Consider the following 20551-nt stretch of genomic DNA (forward strand, 5'->3'; position numbering starts at 1 on the left):
CACAGAGGCCCTACTGCTGCGAACGACACTGTACTGGCATGGAAAGGGCTTGTGCAGCGTAATGAGATTTGTATACTTTTAACTGCCTCAGTAGGACCGATAGGAAACTATTTCACTCGTAAAGCAAATTATTACTGTCCAGAGAGGAAATCATAAAAAGGATCCTAACTTTATGTGCTTATATGTATTTTCATTATCTGCCTCTCTGTCCAATTTAAATCCCTAAATTTCCTAAACTCGGCAATTTTTTGAAGAGAAGTATTTGCATCTATCAGCAGCTGAGATTTAGCCATCAAATACTGAGAATTCTCCCCAGAGCTGCTGGCTCAAGAGGTGCACAACTTCTGCTAGCTGTTTTCTGCTCCATCTGGGGTTATATGGTTTTTTGATACTTTTTTTCCACTTTCACTTAAAATACTGCATTCATTTACAGGCATAGTATTCCCATAAGAACCACTGGACAAAGAAATTAAGTGCACATGAGAATGGCTCTGCAGCTGGTTCCAGAACTTTTCAATCCAAAGGACTGCTTCTGTGCTTTACATGAAAAATGGGCTGTTGCAATGTCCACTCTCAGTGTGTGTCCAAATCTATTTGCCCTTTGGGGCTTAGAATTTCTATGTTGCAATTTCTCATCTGCAAATTAAGACAACAATATTTCCTTATCTAGTAGTAAAATGGTGAGGTATTTAAGAATAGATGGGTGTATTGCTGTACAGAGAGAGCACAGATACTATGATGAGCATTATATAAAAGACTCCTGAATTCATATTACGTGATTGTAAAAACATGACTGGAACAAAATAAGTATGTGGGCTGCTGAGCAGTCTTTGGCATACAGCTATTTAGTCCTTGGTATCTTTATTGTCATCTGGAAGGGGAAAGGAGTGAAGGAGCTGGGATTTAGTCAGGCCACTCATGTTGGTTCTCAGTTGTTCTACAAGGGCCAGAGCTCAGATGTGCTCTGATCTAGGCTGGCTGCAGACTAGGAGGGAAGGTCATATGTTCCCACGACAACTGCCTAAATAACTTATGTTTTATATTCCCTTCTCTCAAATATCTAATGATGACTTATCTGTGAAACTAACTCTTTCTCTTGGAAACCAAAATCCTTAGCTGAAGCATGACCATTCTAATATGTATCATGGCAGTCTACTTGGACTTGTAATCTCTTTAGGTGGATACGGTATTGGAAAGAAATCTTAATTCTTCTGAAACTATTGTTTATATTCTATTGCCAGAAGCATACAACAGAATTTCAGGAAAGCATTACAACGTTAGTGAACAGATTTTTAGTCATGGAATTAGAAAAATGACTACTTTCATTGACACACCCCACATATGAAGATGTACTGAAAACGGCATATCAACCCAAAATTCACACTTACCAATTCTAGACATGGAGTACGGCCGAGGAACAAAATTGTTGAGGAGTAAGCAATAAATATAGTAGACCATTCAAAAGGCATTAAAATCTGAAGCAGTGCCCATGATCCTGACCCGCCACATGATTTATAGCATGGTATTTCATACATGATAAGTTGCAATAAATCCTTAATAACTTCACCAGTGTTGTAGGTCTATGAAGAAATAACTTCTACCAACTGCTCTCGTTTGGCTGACATCACATTGTTACAGAATTATTACACACGGCAGACATCCTTACTTACAGCCAGGAAGTGTTTGCGTAGAAATCCAAGGTGAGGAACTGCCATAACCAACATTTGTACTGGCAGAAACTGCAAATCTGTACCATCTGTATTTCTTCAGCCCATACACTGTCTCTTCTATCTGGTCATCCACCACATTTTCATATAAATATTGATGCATTTCATATTCAATACATTCCTTAGCTTCCCAGTCACTGCAGTGGATGGACTGTAGCTGTGCGGTAATCTTGTAGTTTTGAAAGTATCCAAGGATAGATTTTGGTGATCTCCAATTCAAGGTCACACTTGTTGACTGCACATTGGAAAAAACAATATCCCTGGGAGCACTAGGAACTAGAAATTAAAACATTTGTAAGATATCTTCATTGGAATGAAAAGTAATTGCAACTACAACCCTTTTATCCAGTGTTGAAAAAATATTCTAATAAGTATGTCTAAAGAGGAAGATTCAATTTCATATGCTTAATAAGGAGTAATTCCATTGGTGTAAGTCACACTGCACACATATAGGTAGTGTATGTTTACTACAGATTTTGAAATAAAGAAAAATACTTTTAGGTGTGGCATGCAGAGGCAGCTTTGAGAGGTGTGATATTTCTGATGCTACATTTGGAGCTATGTCCCAACTGAGGGAGGGCATATCAAGCAAAGTTATTTTTGGCCTACTCATAGCATCTTTTACTGCTGTTGCTAACTGGGATTCCTCACCTCTCACTTAGAAATACTCATTTGTGTCCCTCTTTCCTGGTAACATGTGAAATCCACAAGCAACACCTCAAGGTTTTGTAAGTGTCCTGTTTCACCTTCTGAATGGAAAGTATCAATACATGCAATATGTTTGTCTATTTTTATATTAAGTGCTTTACATGCTGTTCAGCAAACAGCAACTTAAGACACCAACAGGAAGAACTAAATGATATGTCAACACAAAGCAAAAAGAGAAACTTACCATAAACTTTGCTTCCATGTATTTATATACATATGTATATGTGGGAATAAACAGGTTATATTCATGCGCCTGGAAACAGAAGTAGTGCAGGTATGCACATACATACACACACACACGCACACCCATTTGTCCACATCTATATTAAGCCAACAGTGTACTCCCAGCTCTCACAGACTGGATGCAACATATGGTTTTGTGCTATAGCACATAGTCATACAGTAAGCTAATATTATCTCTAAGACTCTGTAAGATAATACTAATACTGTCTGTGGCAAAAATTGTGCAGAGAAATCAGCTCAGAAATCATTTTGTGCACTTAGCTTTAAAGAGCGCTTTAGAGTCTTTGGGGGAAGAAGTATCACTGGTAAAAGAAAAACAAATGATACATGCTCAAACTGAAACTAAAGAAGCCCCAAGGCTTACAGAAGAATAAAAGGATCCCAGACCAATGTTACTGGGGAAGAAAGAGAAAGCCCTCCTTTTTTTTTTTTCTCATCCTTGTGGGAATATCTGATCTCTGCTTTCATCTGCAACAATTTATTTATGAAAATCACCATAATATAACAAGCTGAAGCTTTTCCACTAAATACAAATATTTAACAAGAAATGTAAACTCTAAGTTAAAGCAAGCTGGGACAATGGAAATATTGAGAAATACAAATCTCTTCAAATGAGCCCAAAGCAGGTGGAGCCTGTAGGAGAGGTGCCAGGCTCAGGGACCATGGGCACTTCCCTTGTCCTTCCACCCAGTTCTTACGCACATGTACACAACATTGCAGCATGCAATAGCCTCATATGCTCCCACCCTGCTACATGCTAACCAGACACAGAACAAGAGCGAGCTGCCTAAGAAAAAAAATCTTTGCTAGAAAATAACTTTCATCATCATCATACACCTTGCTATCAAAATTAAAGCTGTTTTGCTCTATTGTTATTAGCATGAAGAGAAGTACAGGAAGTAGTAAATAAAAACAAAACAGGCAGTAACAGTCTTACTTTAGTTTTGGAGATGTAATACTGTTTGTCCCCTTCAAAAAAACCCCACACTGTAATATTTTCATAATAGTTTTATAAACTTGTTTTACTACTTGTGTAAATTACAAGAAAGGGCTTACTTACACCATTAATGACTGGAAAATAAAGGCAGAGAAACATTCCATGGTTACTATAAAAACAATCTGCATTTTTCCTTAAATAAATCATCTATTGTAATATAAGCTATTAATATCTGTCAAGATACTGCAAAGAACATGAATCTTACACACTCAATTAGGATAATGACAAAATGTTGGATAGAATGGATAAAACTATTAGAATGAAATCAAAGTAACCACCCAGTCTCACTCTGAACTTGAAATAAAGTATTTTTAAGACGCAATACTATATATTACAAGAATTAAAAAATTAAGTGTCAGCAACTCCAAAGACATCAGAACAGATTAAAATTAAAAGAATTTAAGAAAATTAAATTCTTCTCCTTCTTACTCAGAGGGAATTACTTTTCTTTTTGATAAGGAATATGATCTCACCCTCCCAGGCACTCAACTCCAAGAACTCTTGCTGCAATAGGAACAGCCAGCCCTGGCAGGTTTGGAATAAAAGTGTGAAAGTATGCAACATGGAGATAGAAACAACTGGCTCTAATGCCTCTTAGTCTACCATTGCTAACTTCCATCTGCTGAAAACTGATTATTGGACTATACTCCACCTTACATGAAAGACTGCATCAAATACTGAAACAGGGGCTTGGAATAAAGTGGACAGGAACTGGTTGCTTGATGGGTGCCAAGAGGATGGTGGAAATATATACCTTCACTTGCTCAAATGTGCAACTGGCAGAGCCATGGCTGGCACAACTGCAGTCTCTGCACTTAAGGCAGGTTAAAGAGGCTAGTCACAGGCAGAAAGAGCAATGCCCATTTCTAGGTAGTATGGTGGGCTTTCCTTCTCAAGGAGAATACACTTTTTGCTCAGTTTCAGTATGGATGATGCCATTAAAAAGAACTGGGAGCTAGTAATGTTGAAATAAAGATGGAAAAGATGCTTGGCAGTTTCACAGAGCTAGAAATTGTATGAGGAAAAGTAACAGTGGCGCTGATTTGTGGGCTCTCACACAGACCAACAAAAGCCTAATAAAGCCAGCCTCCATGTATTTGGTGGGAAGACAAACTCCTAGAGAGCAGGGGAAAGAATAGAAGGCAGAAAAATTATTTTTCCCTTTCCATCCTTTTTGCCACTGGTTGGAGAGGGAGCCCATATACATTACCCTCAACAAGGCTGAAGATAGCATGTGTGAATATGCTTGTAACACTACATGAAACTCACCATTGTGAAAGATCAACTTGCAGGTATCATGATTTCAGACAAATTAGACAAGTACTTCTTTCATGGAAGAGCTTTTATTGCTACTTTATGTCACCATTTTTTTCAGTTTACTATGACCCATATTAAAAAAAATATTTCTAACCAATGAAAGAAAGGGTCAGTCAGCATAAGACACAGGAAAATTTTCCGAGAGTGCCTAGATAGACCTTTAAAATGGAATCAGAGCCCTAAATGTTAGTCAGTTTAAAATCTAGTCCATGTTATCCCATTGCTTCCATAGACAAACCAAATAAAAATGTAATCTCTTATTAGATCATATGAAAAGATGTGATCTGAGTCTGGAGATCAGAGGGCCACAGTGAGGAGCAGTGACACCCAGCGGCGCAGTGTCTCCTGCACTTGATGACTGTGTTCAATGAGACAATTTCAAGACAGCTACACTATTGGGTTACAGATACAAAGAGGATTACAGTTACTCTAGCATGGAGAATCAGATTTCCATTCCTCAAGAATGACTAAAATTCCCCCAACTTTTTCTGTCCACAGATGGTACTGATTTGAACAAACCATTCCATGCTTCCTAGAGTCATCATGCAGCTTGTTTAAATTTTCTAAACATGACTCAACTATGATGAAGTGATCACTGTTCACACTAAAAACAATTAAAGCAAAAAATTGCATCTTTGTCAATTATTCTTTCAGATTAAATTGAAACTGTAACAAAGATTTATGTTATCTGCTTTTAGACACTTCTCCTTTGATATGTGCCTAACAGGGACTAGATTGTTATTCCTGGTTTCTAGAAAGGTGCATTTAAAGAAAAAGCATGAAAAAGGCTGTGTTCATGGTGCTGTAGAACACTAATTGCCTAGGACTGTGCTCTGATTAGCTAGCTGGCATACTACTACCAATGCTGTATTTAAATTGCCCAAGAATAATGGATAGGACCCCTTAAAATCTCATCATCACATATCTGACAGTCTTTTCCTACTGAATTATACTGCATTTGCTATAATTCAGCTAGCTCTGGGAGTAGGGAGTTTTTCAAAGTTTGAAATTTTTGTTGCAATGTATTCTATCATTTTCCATTTAATAGCTTTTAATTCAGCTTCTGAAAGCCAGCCAGGGAGCTGGCAGAGAAGCTGGCCATGAAATGTGGGTGAATTCAGTTTCTGGACTGGAGGAGGAATGAGGTATTTTCAGGTTCATCCACCATTGTTCACATGATGGCCAAACTCCAACAAAAAATGCCCAAAGCCAGATGCATATGGGATTTTAAGCTCCTAAAACCTATTTATGTGCCTTAACTCCCACTGAAGTTGACAGGAAGCTAAGCACCTAAATAGAAGTTACTTTCACAGATCTTGGCCCCAGTTCCCCACACTCATCTGGCTGCAATGCTAATCAGCCTTTCCAAAGCTGGTGGATGGCTCTGAGATTAAGTTTTTATTTGAGAACCTAAATGAAAATAAATTCCTGGTAGAAAAGGCAGCAGGACTGTGAAAAGACTCAGATCAAGTTGAACTGGGCCAGTGGAATTAGTGAGAACCAACAGAAATACTGGGTAGAAAAAGTCTTATTCTCAATACAAAGATAACCTAAGGGCAGGAAAGGACACACACACACACACACACACACACACACATATGAAATGTACTGAGAAAAGAAAGAAGTTACAGCTTTCTGTAAAGATTTCTGTGGAAAGCAATGACTACAGCTGTGCAGGCCAGGAACAGAAGACAGTAACACGATAGGGCATAGTTCCTAACAAAGTTAATAAAAAAAAGTCTGCCTACAGAACAGCTGCTTGTAGCTGGAGTTTGGATTAAAAGAACAGCGGCAGCCTAAAAGTCTGTTGGGTGGTATTAAGAGCATCAATAGGAGGAAAGTGAAGAACAAAGTAGAGCAGATAGCAGTGGGCACACAACCAAAAGTCTTCAGAAAATGGAGGTATCTGTAAAGAAATGTAATATTCTGTGTTGATTATTAGTTTTTGAAAGCTTAGTTACCCAAAGGAGTTCCCTGGTTAAGCTGATATCCCTGATCAACTGAATACTTCTCTAGGACAGACTGCTAACTTCAGGAGGACATGATATAAAGTCCTGCGCAGTATGAATAAGGACATCACAAATAGGTCCCAAATGATTTTACTAACATAAACCCATAAAAACCTGCAGGCTGTTTTTTTCCCATGACTCGGGACTGATACTATCAGACATGCTTTAAAGAAAATTGCACAGTTGAGAACATGTCTTAAAAAAGTCTCTCTGGACCATGTTTCTTAGTCCTCAGCAGATTAGAAAACTCAGTCTCTAACTGTGGGATCTAAGCATTGACAAATCAAATCCTACAAATCTAGGGAGAAAAGCACACCTTTAAGCTAAGCTTAGAAAAGTAGTGAAAAGCTGTGAGTACTCGAGTTTTTTAAATAAGAATACTCAGCTTTCCAACAAACTGGACCACTGTCTACTTTTCAGTAAATATATTTGATCTTTAAATGCTTTCAATGTCAGCTTTGTGTGTATACATCACTATCATTTCTTATATATTAATAAATAACTGACCTAGTCGTTACAAAAAAAATTTCTTTCACCCTGCACTATATGATTCTTCTATTTTTATCTACCGGCTTATAAAAAAACCCCAAACATCAATACAATTTCATTGGCAGCAACCAAGTGATAACTGCATTGGTTTAGTGCAGATTTGCCATCAACATCAAAGCCATTAATTTACATTTGGACATAATAACTAATCCAAAAATCTAAAAAAACCTCCTCCTCATTACATGAAGAAAACTGAAGTCTGGGGGAAAAAAGTCAGTTTCAGCCATCTTGGAAAGATGTGTTTCAAAGATTCATAGCCATGATTCACTTCACAGTTTTTGGATGCTTTTACTTTAATGCAGTTTGGAAACGTGAACTTTCAACACTGATTGAACAGACACAAAACACTGCTCTTACCCGTAGTAGTGACAGGGGACACTGAAGCTCTTCCATTTTCAATGCTGTGGCTCTGCAGTAGGTTAATCCCTCTGGATAACCAGGCCGACACTGTAGTGCACACTGCATTGCATGCCATGCTGGCGCCCTAAAGAGCCCTTTAGGGTACAAGCTTAAATATTTCTTCCAGTGCATTATGGCCATCTGTAGTTCTCTTCACAAGTTAATGAGGAAAACCCATGCAACTCCAACTCAGAGCTGCCATGTCCTAAGGAAAGGATTTATGGTGAAAGAAACAGAGCATTTGCTTGGACACGAAGATGGCTTTAAGCCCCTGTTACATTTTGTGCAGGCCTAGATGAAACAAAGGTCCATATTTTCCAATGGGCACTTCCATCCTGGAGATACAAACCCAGAATCTTTAAAGGCTCCCCTGTCCAGAGACTAAAGAGATTTTGTGCAAAAGTAACAAAAGATGATGTTAATTTGCCACCTGCACACCAAAAGACCTAAGAAACTTTCCTATTACCCATCCTTTGAGAAACTACTCTTATTTATGCACATGGCATACTTCTGTGTATAGCTACAAGTTAGTATTAGCCAGCAATATTAAGCACAGATTAAATAAAAAAAAATGCTTTTTAGACAAATTTCTAGTCATATTTCTTTTAAATGTAAGTTATGAATGAATGTGTTTAGTAGAAAACAAATGGTAAAGACTGTCACCATAGTACAATGGGGTCCTCAACCTGTTCCAAGACACTGTGTTCACTTACAATATTAAGTAGGACTAGCAGTAAGGAGGGAAAAATTACTCTGCACATCTTAATATTATAATCAGTACAATTAACATTTTCAGAGAAGAATAAAAAAAGTCAAGAAAAACCTGAATTAAAAAGACTGAAAGCAGCAGCAGTTTTCTTTTGATTATTCATGCTTTGAACTCCCTAATTGTTTTACTTTTATTCTTAACTGAGTTATTATTACACTTGTCCCACACTTGTGAGTTAACTGAATCTTCACAGCTTTAGCAAGCCTTTTGGAGGGGTTTCCTACCATTTTATAGCTCTTTCTCCCTTCTAAAAACTCACTCAACCTTAATGAAACTTCATTTTAATATGTGCATTTTCTTGAAAATAATCCAAGGATAGCTATTCAGTCGTAAAATCCTAACTCATTTATGCACACGTACTTGCTGTATTATCTTTCATGTCCTCTATAATATATTTAATCACAAAGTACTATTACTGCTAGACAGTTTTTATAACATACTGCAGCCTGGCAAAGGTAGTTTACCATGACAATGGAGCTAGATTAGACACAAAACACTACAAATCTCCTCATAAATTTAATCTTCATGATTCATGTTTAATTGTACCCAGATAGACACAAATTTACCTCAAAAAAAAAAGGCAAATAATCTTGCTAAGAACGTAAAGGTCAAACACCATGCAGCGAGACACTGAGCCAAATTCAATTTCACTTTATGTCAGAAATAAATGCATTGTCAGTGACTCAGTGCTGGCTACCTATGCTGTGACTAATCTTAGACCATCATAAATAAGAAGTTGACAACAGCTATAAAACTGTTTCCATTCCCATCCATGAATCTCCAATTCCTAGTACCCAGTCACCACAAAACAATTCATGCAAACACACAGTGAAGGAAATGTCCTAATAATAACTAGTTTGTTGTAAATATGACTAAGCAACAACACGTAAGCCAATGCTAAACCAGCAAGAAAGGGTCTGCACAATGTTACGTGGCAAAGGAAAACCCAAAAAACCCAACATGTGTTGTAGTATAAATCCTATAAATCCTTCACTTAGGAAAACTCCCTGTGATAAGACCCATAAGCCACATGTTGCTACAAAATAAAGTATGTTTTTTTCTCCTGCTAGTACAACTCTATGTTATGTACACAACAGACTAGCAGTCTGCCTCTCAAGCCCATGCTTAATAACATATCCACAGCTCCTCCAGGCTTTCTGTGAGCATTAACTAATAGCCAATTCCAATTTTTTCAGAAACCACAACAATTAACTTTCCCAGGTGCCTAGCTTCTTTAACAGTACTAGAAGCCTTTTCCATATCCTCCAACAAGTGAGATACCTGGGAAGCTTCCTGTTCTCTGTACCAGAGGGTAACATGCTTCCTATAAGCCTATCTCCAACACCTGAAGGTTTTGGACAAGTCCAGTTTTAATCAGGCATCAGCCCACGTGTCTACATACCCATTCCAGTCTTGCTCGAGCTCTGAGCCAGGGGTTGCTGTTCAAAAACTCTGGTTTAAAAGAAAGGGTGGAGAGTTTCAATTGCAGCTGAGAACTGCACTTAGATGCATGATTACATGCATCCACATTCAGCACAGCAGTTAAGATCACTACAGTATTTCTAGCCAATGCTGTAAGGTATGAGTATGCTTATCCCCAATACCTAAACAACACTTCCTTCAAAAGTGGATTTGAAACCCTGCTGGTGGACAGGAGTTTCTGAGCAAACAAGAGGGTGGATTACCCAGGCAGAAGTCTTAAATCACCAAGGAGCCAGGCAGAAGGGATCAGAAAATGGCAGAATTTGTCAGGCAGCTGTTGCTGATGAGGAATTTGGGAAGAACATTTTTACTCTAAACAGGTATGAATGTGCCACCTTATAGTTCAAATAGGAAATGTGTCCAGGCTTTAGTGGGATGGAGCATATTATGAGGAGGGTAAGTCATCAAAGTACAACACCGGCTATTTTCACAATGTTGGCCACATTACACCAGCAAAGGGCTGCTCTGCTTGCCCTCATTTGGAGCTCAGCCATTTGATCTGGAAACAAAGCAGCAGTAATTTGGTTGATGATACTAACACAGTGTACATTCATTCAGACAAGCACATTCTCAAGTCAGATTGATTGTAAATGTGGAAATGAAAGCTTGGAGTGGAGCAATAAGGCTTTGTGAATAGGAGAGATCCAAAGGCAGAACTTGAAGAGGTGCATGCTGCTCAGGAAGATACCAGCAGGAAATCTAAGCATAAGGGTAAGTCTGACCTCCTCAAAGTTTAGATGTCTGTATAGGGTTCTGCCGCTCCCCTCCACTTGTCATCCAGAACCTAAACCCTGTTGCTGACACAGACTACTACTTGACAGAAGTGAGCAAAACTCACTTTTTCAGTTGAAATGTATGAGAATGAGAGCTGTAATGCATGTTTGAAGTTATTCAATAACTTAGTAATTGAAGTATTACAAAAGTTAGGTTTGGTTTCTAAGCATCAGGTGATACAGTTGTGCTACCCCATCCCACTCTCATGCTTCCTAGTGATCCAGCTGTCCTAAATTAGAGAGCTCTTCAGTTCCACTGCATGAATTGATGTCACTGAAGAGGGAAAAAAAAAAATCAAACCAAAGTAAATGCTGTCATCACTCCTGTAACTCAGTAGGAAAGTGAAGTCTTTTTTCTGGGTCCTGCTTGCTGAGCATTATCTTTTATTTTCATATTAAACTATCACTGAAGAAGAAAATAAAACAATAGAATCCCAAAAGTAGATATCATCCCTGACTATGGAAAAGAACTGAAACAGGCATTTGCTTCCTGGACTGGGAGTGGGGTTCCTCTCCACTTTTAGTTTATAAGCTGGGCATACAGGTATATACACAGAATCAACACTATTATTTTGCATATAATTTCAGGTGTCAAATGAAAGCACAACCAGGATTAGATGAAGTGTCAAGTGTGTGTGGAAAGAGAAAGGAAGAACCACTTTGGGTGACTTTTTTACTCCAATGCCAAAAAGCCTGCCTACATTCTTCTTTGGATTTAGCACACAATTTTCTTTCTTGTTAAAAATTACTATCCGTCAAGAGTAATGACAAAGTTTGCCTGAAGAAGTAAAATTTTTCTTAACTGCACAAACCGTGAACAGCTTTATTGTCAATCAGTGAAGTCATAGCATTGCGCTCTGGTAGAAACAAAGCAAGAAAAATTTTGCTCCCAAATTTTTGTTCAGATGCACAGTATCAAATATGCTAAGGGCACTAGAAGCAAAGCAGAGATTATAAGACAAAAAATTAACATCAGACAAATAAGACAAAAAATAGTAAGATCAGAAATTAATAAAATAGCCATTCAAGCTTAACACGGAAAAAGGTACTCTCTCTGTGCTTTTTAAAATGGCAATTAATTCTCATCACCAAATGTAGTCTAAAGCAGGAGAAAGAGGAAGCCCTGCTCCTGTCATCCACTACTAGCAAGAAATTTAAACAACAGAAGGATTTAGTTGCCTGATTTCAAGCAGGTATTTCAGGTCTGCTTGTTTCACAGTCATCATTTAAATTAAACAGGATTAACTTGAATAACTTGTTACCTTTTTCTGGAAGTGTAGTAGCGTTGCAGACCTGTTCTTCACCACCACCAGCAGATGTTGCAGCTTTTATTTTAAATTGATAGGTAATATTGGAAGGCAGATTTCTGAAAGTATGCAGTGTATTATAAAATGAAAAATTTGTAGAATTTCCTTCAACTGTTATGATGTAATGAGTAATTACACCATTGGATGAAGCAGGAGGGTCCCACTGCACTAGGATCGATTGCCAACTTGTTGCAATACAATGAACATTCTGGACAGCATCTGGTACTTAAAAGATACACATGTACCAAAGATTAACATTCCCCTACAATTAAAATGGTAATCACAGACAACAGTCAGAGAAGCAGACCCAGTGTTCATAGTAAGGGTCAAACATTTCAATGGCAGACAAACTGATAAAAGAAACTCATTGGGTGAACAAAAATATGTCTTTGTCCTTATTAGACTGCTCATTTCCAACTACCACAGACATGACTGATGCTAGCACTCAGAAAAGGCTGCCTATCTGGCTTTTTCCTAGTGTGCTCCTATTTTATGTTCACATCTGCTCCTATTTTCCCCATGATTTTTTAATCGAAATGTAGTAAACTATATATAATAGTGTGAAACCCTCATACATACTCCACAACAATATCAACAGCAAAAGTTCCTTATTTATCTGTTAGCTTTGTTTCTTTTAGGCTCTTTATCATATCTCTCTATTCTTTCAGTAGAAGCATGACCTGCACAGAAGTCACTGGGCAGGTTTCAGAGCTGTCATACCAATGCTATTACCTTACTGTTCCCCACCTCCTTGCTGGTTCCAGCAGGAGGATTTTTTTTTTTAATCATCGTAAAAATTTAATAAAAGGTAAAAAACACTATACTGATGCTGAAAATAGAGCAATTACCTGTGAACAACTGATTACATAGAATAATGAAATAAAGTATTGGGGTGGGGGTGGGGGGTGCAGGGAGGAAATAAAAAGACCTCTAAATTCCTGGCTGTACCAGAAAATGAATACAGAGTGAGGGGTGCCCCAATCTACTTCCTCTATTAAAATCCATAAAATAGTGAAAAGACTGTCAGTGAGGTATCAGATATAGAGGGAAACATGTGAGGTATCAGATATAGAGGGAAACATGTGAGGTATCAGATATAGAGGGAAACATGTGAGGTATCACTGCATAGATGTAAATGAATCTCTGTAAAATTGTTAATTTTCTTTACAGAGTTAAAAGACAAACCTTGTTTTAAAAAGCAGCATCGGCAGAAGAAAGACTAACCGGCACTTTTAATAAAGACTAGAGATAGAATCCTTAGATGAACTCAGTGAGGAACTGATCCAGCAATTGCTCAAAATCTGGGTTGGAGGGAAAGGAAAAAATGCTGCAAGTAGCTGAGCATAAAATCTGAGAAAAAGCTGTACAACGACTAGACCACGCCCCTGGGGGCAATGTCTTTCCAGCATTTTTTAAGAAAGTACCATGAATATGGAATGTCAGTGATGAAATGAGACAACTGATGGATGACCATGGCTCTTGGGCAGGATAACCTCCAGCTGCAGGGATCCAATTGCCAACCTGAACCAGTTCAGCCATGGTCCAGATGTCTCATGATTCCAACTTCTGGGTTATCCCAGAACCCCTGTTTTATCAGCTCCGGAAAGAATATTTCACTGGAAGTGTGGTCTTGAAAATGCATTCACTACATGGAATCTTTTGATACTTCATCTGCTCCCTTTGCTGTTAGTTTAAAGGAATCTGGATGTTCAGACACAGACCTCTAACCCATGCTAGTCCCCTGGCGCTGACAGCCTTTACAAAGTACATGAGCCTGGGGATCACTCAGACCTGGCCAAGGAGCTAAAATTTTTTACAAAGGCCAGTTTCACAAATCTGCAGAGCTCCCAGGCTGTCTTTAGTGAATGTTGAATATTCACTTTCATATGATACAACTTTTCATTTTGAAACAACCTTCAACTTCAGAAGATACGTAGATAGCACAAGACAAAACTGCACATAATTAATTAATCAAGCCTGCTATGTTGCGTAGTCCTCCCCAGTTGTCAGGAAGAATAAGATCTAACAAGTTAGGATACTTAGTGGCTAGCTTCCCTTCCTAAAATAAATTGTAAAAAATGTTAAAAACTTGTATTTGTTTAATACAATTTCCAGTTCATTTGCCAATCTTTTGTCCAGCTGCTTTTGATACTGCTAAAGTTTCAGTTATTTTCACAGGGATCTGAATTAACGCTTTGATCTGCAAAGACTAATATCTATCTAATTTTCCTCCCTTTATCTATGATGCTATTAAAAGATTTATAGTAGCCATATAAGCCTTTCATTTCAGATGAGAACATTTCTAATTCTATACTTCCGACATCAAACTTCAAACCCAGCCTATCCGGTACAATAGGATGTGAATCAATGTTACACAGGCAGAAGACAAGGAGATAGTGTTATATTACGCTTTCTTTGGAGAGAGGAGGAAGACTGTTGTTCAGCCACACAAGGAAAATACATATAAACAGAAGTGCAGCTTCCAAAAAGTCACATCTAACCTGATTCCATTGTTGTAAACTGGACAGCATTACTGAACTGATTGCCATTCCCAAGCTTGGTAAATGCAGAGATGCTGATCAAATAGGGGCTGAATGGTTCTAATCCAACAAGGTTTGCCTCATGGTTTGAACCTGAAATATTCTTAAAGAAGGAAAAATTATTAGTATGCAATTAATCTGCGAAAACACTGTGGGCCTCACCTTGAACCCACTGAAAGGAAGATTTACAGCCACAGTCTTCCCTCTTCTACTCTGAGTAGCTTTCAGTCAAAGCAGCCCTTGAACTCAACAAAAAAGAATGCAGGGTCAAATTCTTCCTTTCCTTTTTCCTCTCCCTCTCTCATTGTGGCTCATGAGGAAGATATGCCAAGGATGGTATCATAATTACCATAGTGTTGTTAGAACAGATTAACTGCACATATGCCTTTTTTTTACCAATATTACCAATATTGAAAACTCTGGTCACCTCCACACTGCTACACCAATCCCCTCTCAACTTCTGCTTCCTTACTACATCTCTGCAGTGGAAGAGGTCCTGGACTATAATTTCTCATTTCTTTACTCTACCTTAGCCAGATACAGAGTCTGATGAAGAGCTTTGGAAAAAGCTAAAAAACACAGTTCAGTTCCAGGTAGCTGTTTTTCCCAGAGCAGGCAAGGCATGTTTTGTGCAAATGTTGAGCAGACTATAATAGCAGCAAGGAAAGAGATGAATTTCAACATGAAAACCTGGTGAACATCTTGTAGGATCCAAGTTATCAGAGAATTATGATGCCTAACTACAATATTTCTTATATAAATTGCCCTGCCTGTCTTGCTGCCACAACCTAAATCTGATTTCTTGCCCACATAACATCACATGAAAAAAATGTAAGGCATTGCAGATGCACTCGAGTGCTCCGGCCAGTTTCTGTATTCTAATTGAGTTTGAGTCTGCCTCATATGGACAGCAGAGAATAATCTTTGGTGGTCTCCATAAGTGCCCAAAGAATGTGTTTCCAAAGGCAGCTGACTTTAGAAACCACTGTTTCTATTCTTGTGCTCCCCCTCTTCCAAGGACTATGGACGAAACTGGGATGATGCCAGCACTTAATTCCACAACTGGGAATAACAGCACACTGCATAAGGGGTAGCACGGTAGCCACAATGATTTCCACAATGAATACACTTAACAAGAGCACAAGCATTTCCTTGCATGCTCTGCAAGAACTGTATTGCTGAGGGAGCTGGAATAATGAAGTGCTTCACAGTTCCACAGATTCCTTACCGGCATGTCTTAAACTCATATCTCACTGCAGCAATGCCTTTTCTCTGTAGCTTTTACAAGCGTCTCTGGTGAACAGAACTCCCTATATGATTCTCCGATCCTATAGTTTCTAAGCCCGAGATACAATGCTGGCATCAGCCTGATGCCTTTACAGTTTCTTGATGCCACCCAAGCAAGCAGATTTAAGCAGATATAAATGCCTTGGCCAATTTTTGTATGTAATTTTATAGCATCTATTTCAGTTAAAATTTATTCAGTTCTGCAAAAATACAAAATGCAAACCTCTAAACAGACTTAACCAGTTTTCAAGATTACTAGGAATGTCTGTCTTTTTTGAATCTTGAAAGTCTGCAGATACTAAATAGTTAACCAAGGGAATCCACAAAACAAGCAGCTTCTGTCCTTCCCTAACATAAAACTTACACTGAAATATGAACTAAATATTAATAAAGCTCATCATTAATGAAATATTAGAAGCTCAAAGCAAATTATAATATAAGAATTCTTTTCTATCTAATTTTAGAAATTGAATTACAGGCATGGTGGGATGCTGTCTTAATAAATAGGAATTTAAAAGAAGATTCATAATTCTAGGAGAGTAACAGACATTTAAAATATTTGCCATACATTTTATTCCTAGAGCATAAAAAAATATTTTAATAAAATAAACACTGTTAATGATAAACATACCCGATAAAATAGTTTTTCAGTGTTGTTTTGATAAATCTTAAAATTATAGCTCATTATAGCACCATTTGCCTGGGGACTTGGATCCCACTTTAGCCACACAGAATCTGCAGTGTAGTTGGTAATGGTCAAATTCTGGGGTGGAGCTAATGGCACTGCAAAAGAGAAAAGCTATTGAGTTCCAAATTACAAATAATCCAGGCAAAACCAAACACTTTGGAGAAGCAGGACTTTTGTTACCATTCATATCTGAACTCAACAAAACAGTACTTCATTGCTATTTAAATATTTTTCTTTCTCTTTGGCATTAAACAAATTCCATTAATCTGGAATACACGTTTAGTTGGAAAGGGATCTTTTTAGAGATCTGTTAATCTATTCATCACTTAAACATCCCCATTGTCAGAACTAAGGCGTTTAACAGAAGCTGTATCACATATATTGCTGGAATGCAAGCTGCGTCACTTCCTACATCACATATTGAGTGCAACTCAATATATATTTACAAGATCTATCACTTACCATGCAGGTGAGAAGAGGTCCATGTAAAGGAGACCTGTGTAAATGTGTCAGAAATACTTAAATGTTTTATAATTTCTCAATTATGTGGGGGTATGAAGAGAAATGTATTGTTGCTTGCTTCAAAATTCCTGACACTTGGGAAACTGTAACACATTCCAAAGGCAAAAGACATTTCTCCCTGGAGTTATTTTTGTAATCCTATGCAGAATGTGACCTCCTCTTGCACACTGTGGTGGGAGGTGGAGAACTCAGAAAACACTTCCCTTGTAGTGTTTCCTTCTGAAAGCTCTTCATATACAGACCAATGGAAAATGAATCTTTCATCTCAACTCTCTCCAGATCTATGTTCAGATCTAAGACAGATGCAGCAACATAGGGCAAATGTTTCAATGTTGGTTACAAGTGAATTTGCTCACCTGACTCATCTGTGTAAAACTGAAGCACAGCAAATGGACCAGGGCCTTTTATTGTTCTTGCAGCTGCATAAATGTTGTATAATGTGAATGGTAGAAGGTCTTCCAAGATGATAAAGTTATTGGTGGTAGAGAATGAGTTATTCCTTTCTGGCCCAAATAAATTTAAATCATAACTTATTATAATACCACTTGGCTTAACAGGAGGGTCCCATGAAAGCATTACTGAGGTAGTTGAGAGGTTTGAAAATGTTTTGATTATAGGTGCTGATTCTGGAACTACATGAAGAAATAAGAGAGAAAAAAAACAAGAGTAACCTCGGAAAAATATGAGTTACAATGAAAAGTGTCTTTTAGGTATCTGTTAAAGTTGTGCTATGACTGGAAAACTCTATTTCACAGTCTCAACATAGAAATGTCTAGCAGTTGTTTGTGTCATTGTATAACAAAAAAGTTTTAAGTAACATAAGAAAACATAATCTTTTTTTTTTTTTCTTTTAGAAAGCTATTTAGTTTTTTCTTCTACATTTCCTTAGGAATGAATAAAATATACTTATCTTACCATCTTCATCAGTTCTTATATGCAAACTTAGAGCATGCAGTTCAGAAGATCCTTTATCAGTGGCTGGTGTGATTTTCAGAATGTAATCAGTATATTTCTCCAGATTGTCAAAAACGATGCTTGTGTTGTAAGTAACGAAAGACAATACCTTACTGGTTCCCAGTTGCAATAAACTTAGAGAAACATGAAAGAAGACTAAGCCATTTGGCTGGGATGGTGGAAGCCAGCTTACATTTACAGAAGATGAGGAAATGTTTTGATAGACCAGATTTTCAACAAAACCATCTGGGACTATGAGAGATAATAAGCAAAAAATAAATGCATGGATTACAGTAATAAAGCATCCAAAACTAAAACAGAAATAATTAGTCTGTAAAACTCACTCGTAATATTTTGTAAAACTTCTAAAAATCATTTATGTTTCACTATCAAAAGCAAAATATTTTGAAGGAATGTATGAATAGCCATCTATGTTAAGTTTGTTTAACAAAAGTCTCAATGATGCTTTAAGACAGTATTTGTATTGCTAGTATGTAAAGAAGCAGCTCATGAACTACGTGCTTAGTATTACAAAGCAAAGACTCAGATCAAAATATCTTCAGTGCAAAGAAAAATACTGCAGTACTTGCTGGGGTTTTTTTAACTTTGCCATCATAACAGTAAAATATTTTTTAAAGCTAGAGAATACTTAATAAATGGAAGCACTGATATACTCTGAGCATTAAAAAGTTATTAACTTACTGTCCTGATCTGTATACACGTCTATTACTTCACTGGTTTTGTCTCCATCTCCAAAAGCTGTGCTTGCAGTTAACCATAGAGTATAATGGCTGTATTTTGCCAAGTCATCCAGAACTGCAGACTGGGACATACTGCCATCGCTGTTGTTACCATAACTTGTGAAATTCTGAAGGAAAAAAAATAAGTGTTGCCATTGAAAATGTTATTTATTCATTGATTTCTCTTTCCAGTTTCCCATTTAGCCATCACCACCACCAACAGATGATTCACCATAGCATTCAGGAGACATAAACCTAAACTTTAACTCCTAATGAATCCTGATTTTTACTGAAATACTCAAGTAATTTATTGTGTCTGTCGTTACTCCTTGTAAGTACTACAGAGTATATTATTGACGAGTCCTCCTGTTTGTATTTGTTGAATGCCAATCCACTTTTTTCTTAAAGCACATTACATCTGTAATATTGCAATGTGTTTATCCATATTGCAATCAAGAAAACAACAAAAAAAGTATTATCTACTAAGTGCTCATAGATTCCATGATCACACATGTGACTGCCTTGCCTGATCTGAATGAAGCAAAGGACTTCTCTTAGTTCATTCCCTTTTTATGCAAGTAGATCTTATAGAAAATTGTCTGCTTTTGAATTTAAAACTTCCAGTGGCAGAGATCTCACTGCAACATTTGATAATCTGTTCCTTTTGTTACTTGTGCTTTCCATTAAAAACATGCCATTATTTCTAATGCAAATACCTATACAGAGCAGATTGTGTAAACTGAAGGAACCTACAGAATTTCTTTTCTTTGTGCAGTTACTTGCTAACAAAAGGACTGCACCAGAACCAAGTCCCACTTTCTTTCAAACGATATAAAAAATTCCACTAAAACTGGGAGTGTAGCAATAGGTTAGTGCTTTAGATCAGCCTCTCTGAGAAGGCTGTTCCTGCTTGGAATGAACCATTTAGGAAACTGAAAAGAAAAATATATAAATCAGATTATTTATGTAAAGTCAGTTGTAACAGATAACTGAACGTGTCAAATCACCTACTGCTTTATGGGAACCTTGCTCAGATGATCCAAAGCAGTTTGATTCATGATTTGAAAACTGCTGAGAGGTTATATACCCCATAATCATATGCAGCTCCAGCATTAGGCAGGAAGTAAAAGCTTTGCTCCTGATTGGAAGTCAGCATCAGGCCTCTCCGCAGCCCTGTTGCCCTGTTGAGCAGACGGCACAGGACTAAGGAAGTCTTCCTAATTTTTCTGCACAACAACATTTTCATGGTGAGCTGGATTTTGTCCACCCCTCAATGCACTGCATAGTACACATTCCAGTTACTTGGCTGCCCACTATTTTTGATGTTACATCTTATTTACACACTCTATCTCCTTAAAATCAAAGCTGGCTTTAAATTAAATGCTTTCCTAAAAAAGAGAGGCTGTGATAGCAGACTTGCTGAAACAGGACAAAGGTAACGTTTGTATATTTAAATTCAGAAATACCACATATAACACAGGCTTACCAAAACCACATGTCAAAAAATGTGTTATATTTCTCTTGAACAAAGTTCCTGCTG

General features: G+C 37.5%; 1 protein-coding gene across 1 annotated transcript in view; it reads right to left on the reverse strand.

Moving 5' to 3' along the window:
• The window catches only part of PTPRQ (protein tyrosine phosphatase, receptor type, Q), a 103426-nt gene that overhangs the window by 45952 nt on the left and 36923 nt on the right, over positions 1 to 20551 (reverse strand). The window contains exons 20-26 of the mRNA XM_010023878.1: positions 18974 to 19139; positions 18233 to 18523; positions 17674 to 17949; positions 16739 to 16890; positions 14782 to 14923; positions 12236 to 12505; positions 1671 to 2003 (exon numbers count right to left, since the gene is read on the reverse strand). Of these exons, the coding sequence (XP_010022180.1) occupies positions 1671 to 2003; positions 12236 to 12505; positions 14782 to 14923; positions 16739 to 16890; positions 17674 to 17949; positions 18233 to 18523; positions 18974 to 19139 (1630 nt within the window). The remainder of the gene's footprint in view (positions 1 to 1670; positions 2004 to 12235; positions 12506 to 14781; positions 14924 to 16738; positions 16891 to 17673; positions 17950 to 18232; positions 18524 to 18973; positions 19140 to 20551) is intronic.

The sequence above is a fragment of the Nestor notabilis genome, unplaced genomic scaffold (assembly GCF_000696875.1).
Source record: "Nestor notabilis isolate BGI_N333 unplaced genomic scaffold, ASM69687v1 scaffold421, whole genome shotgun sequence".
In the NCBI taxonomy this organism is placed as follows: Eukaryota; Metazoa; Chordata; class Aves; order Psittaciformes; family Psittacidae; genus Nestor; species Nestor notabilis.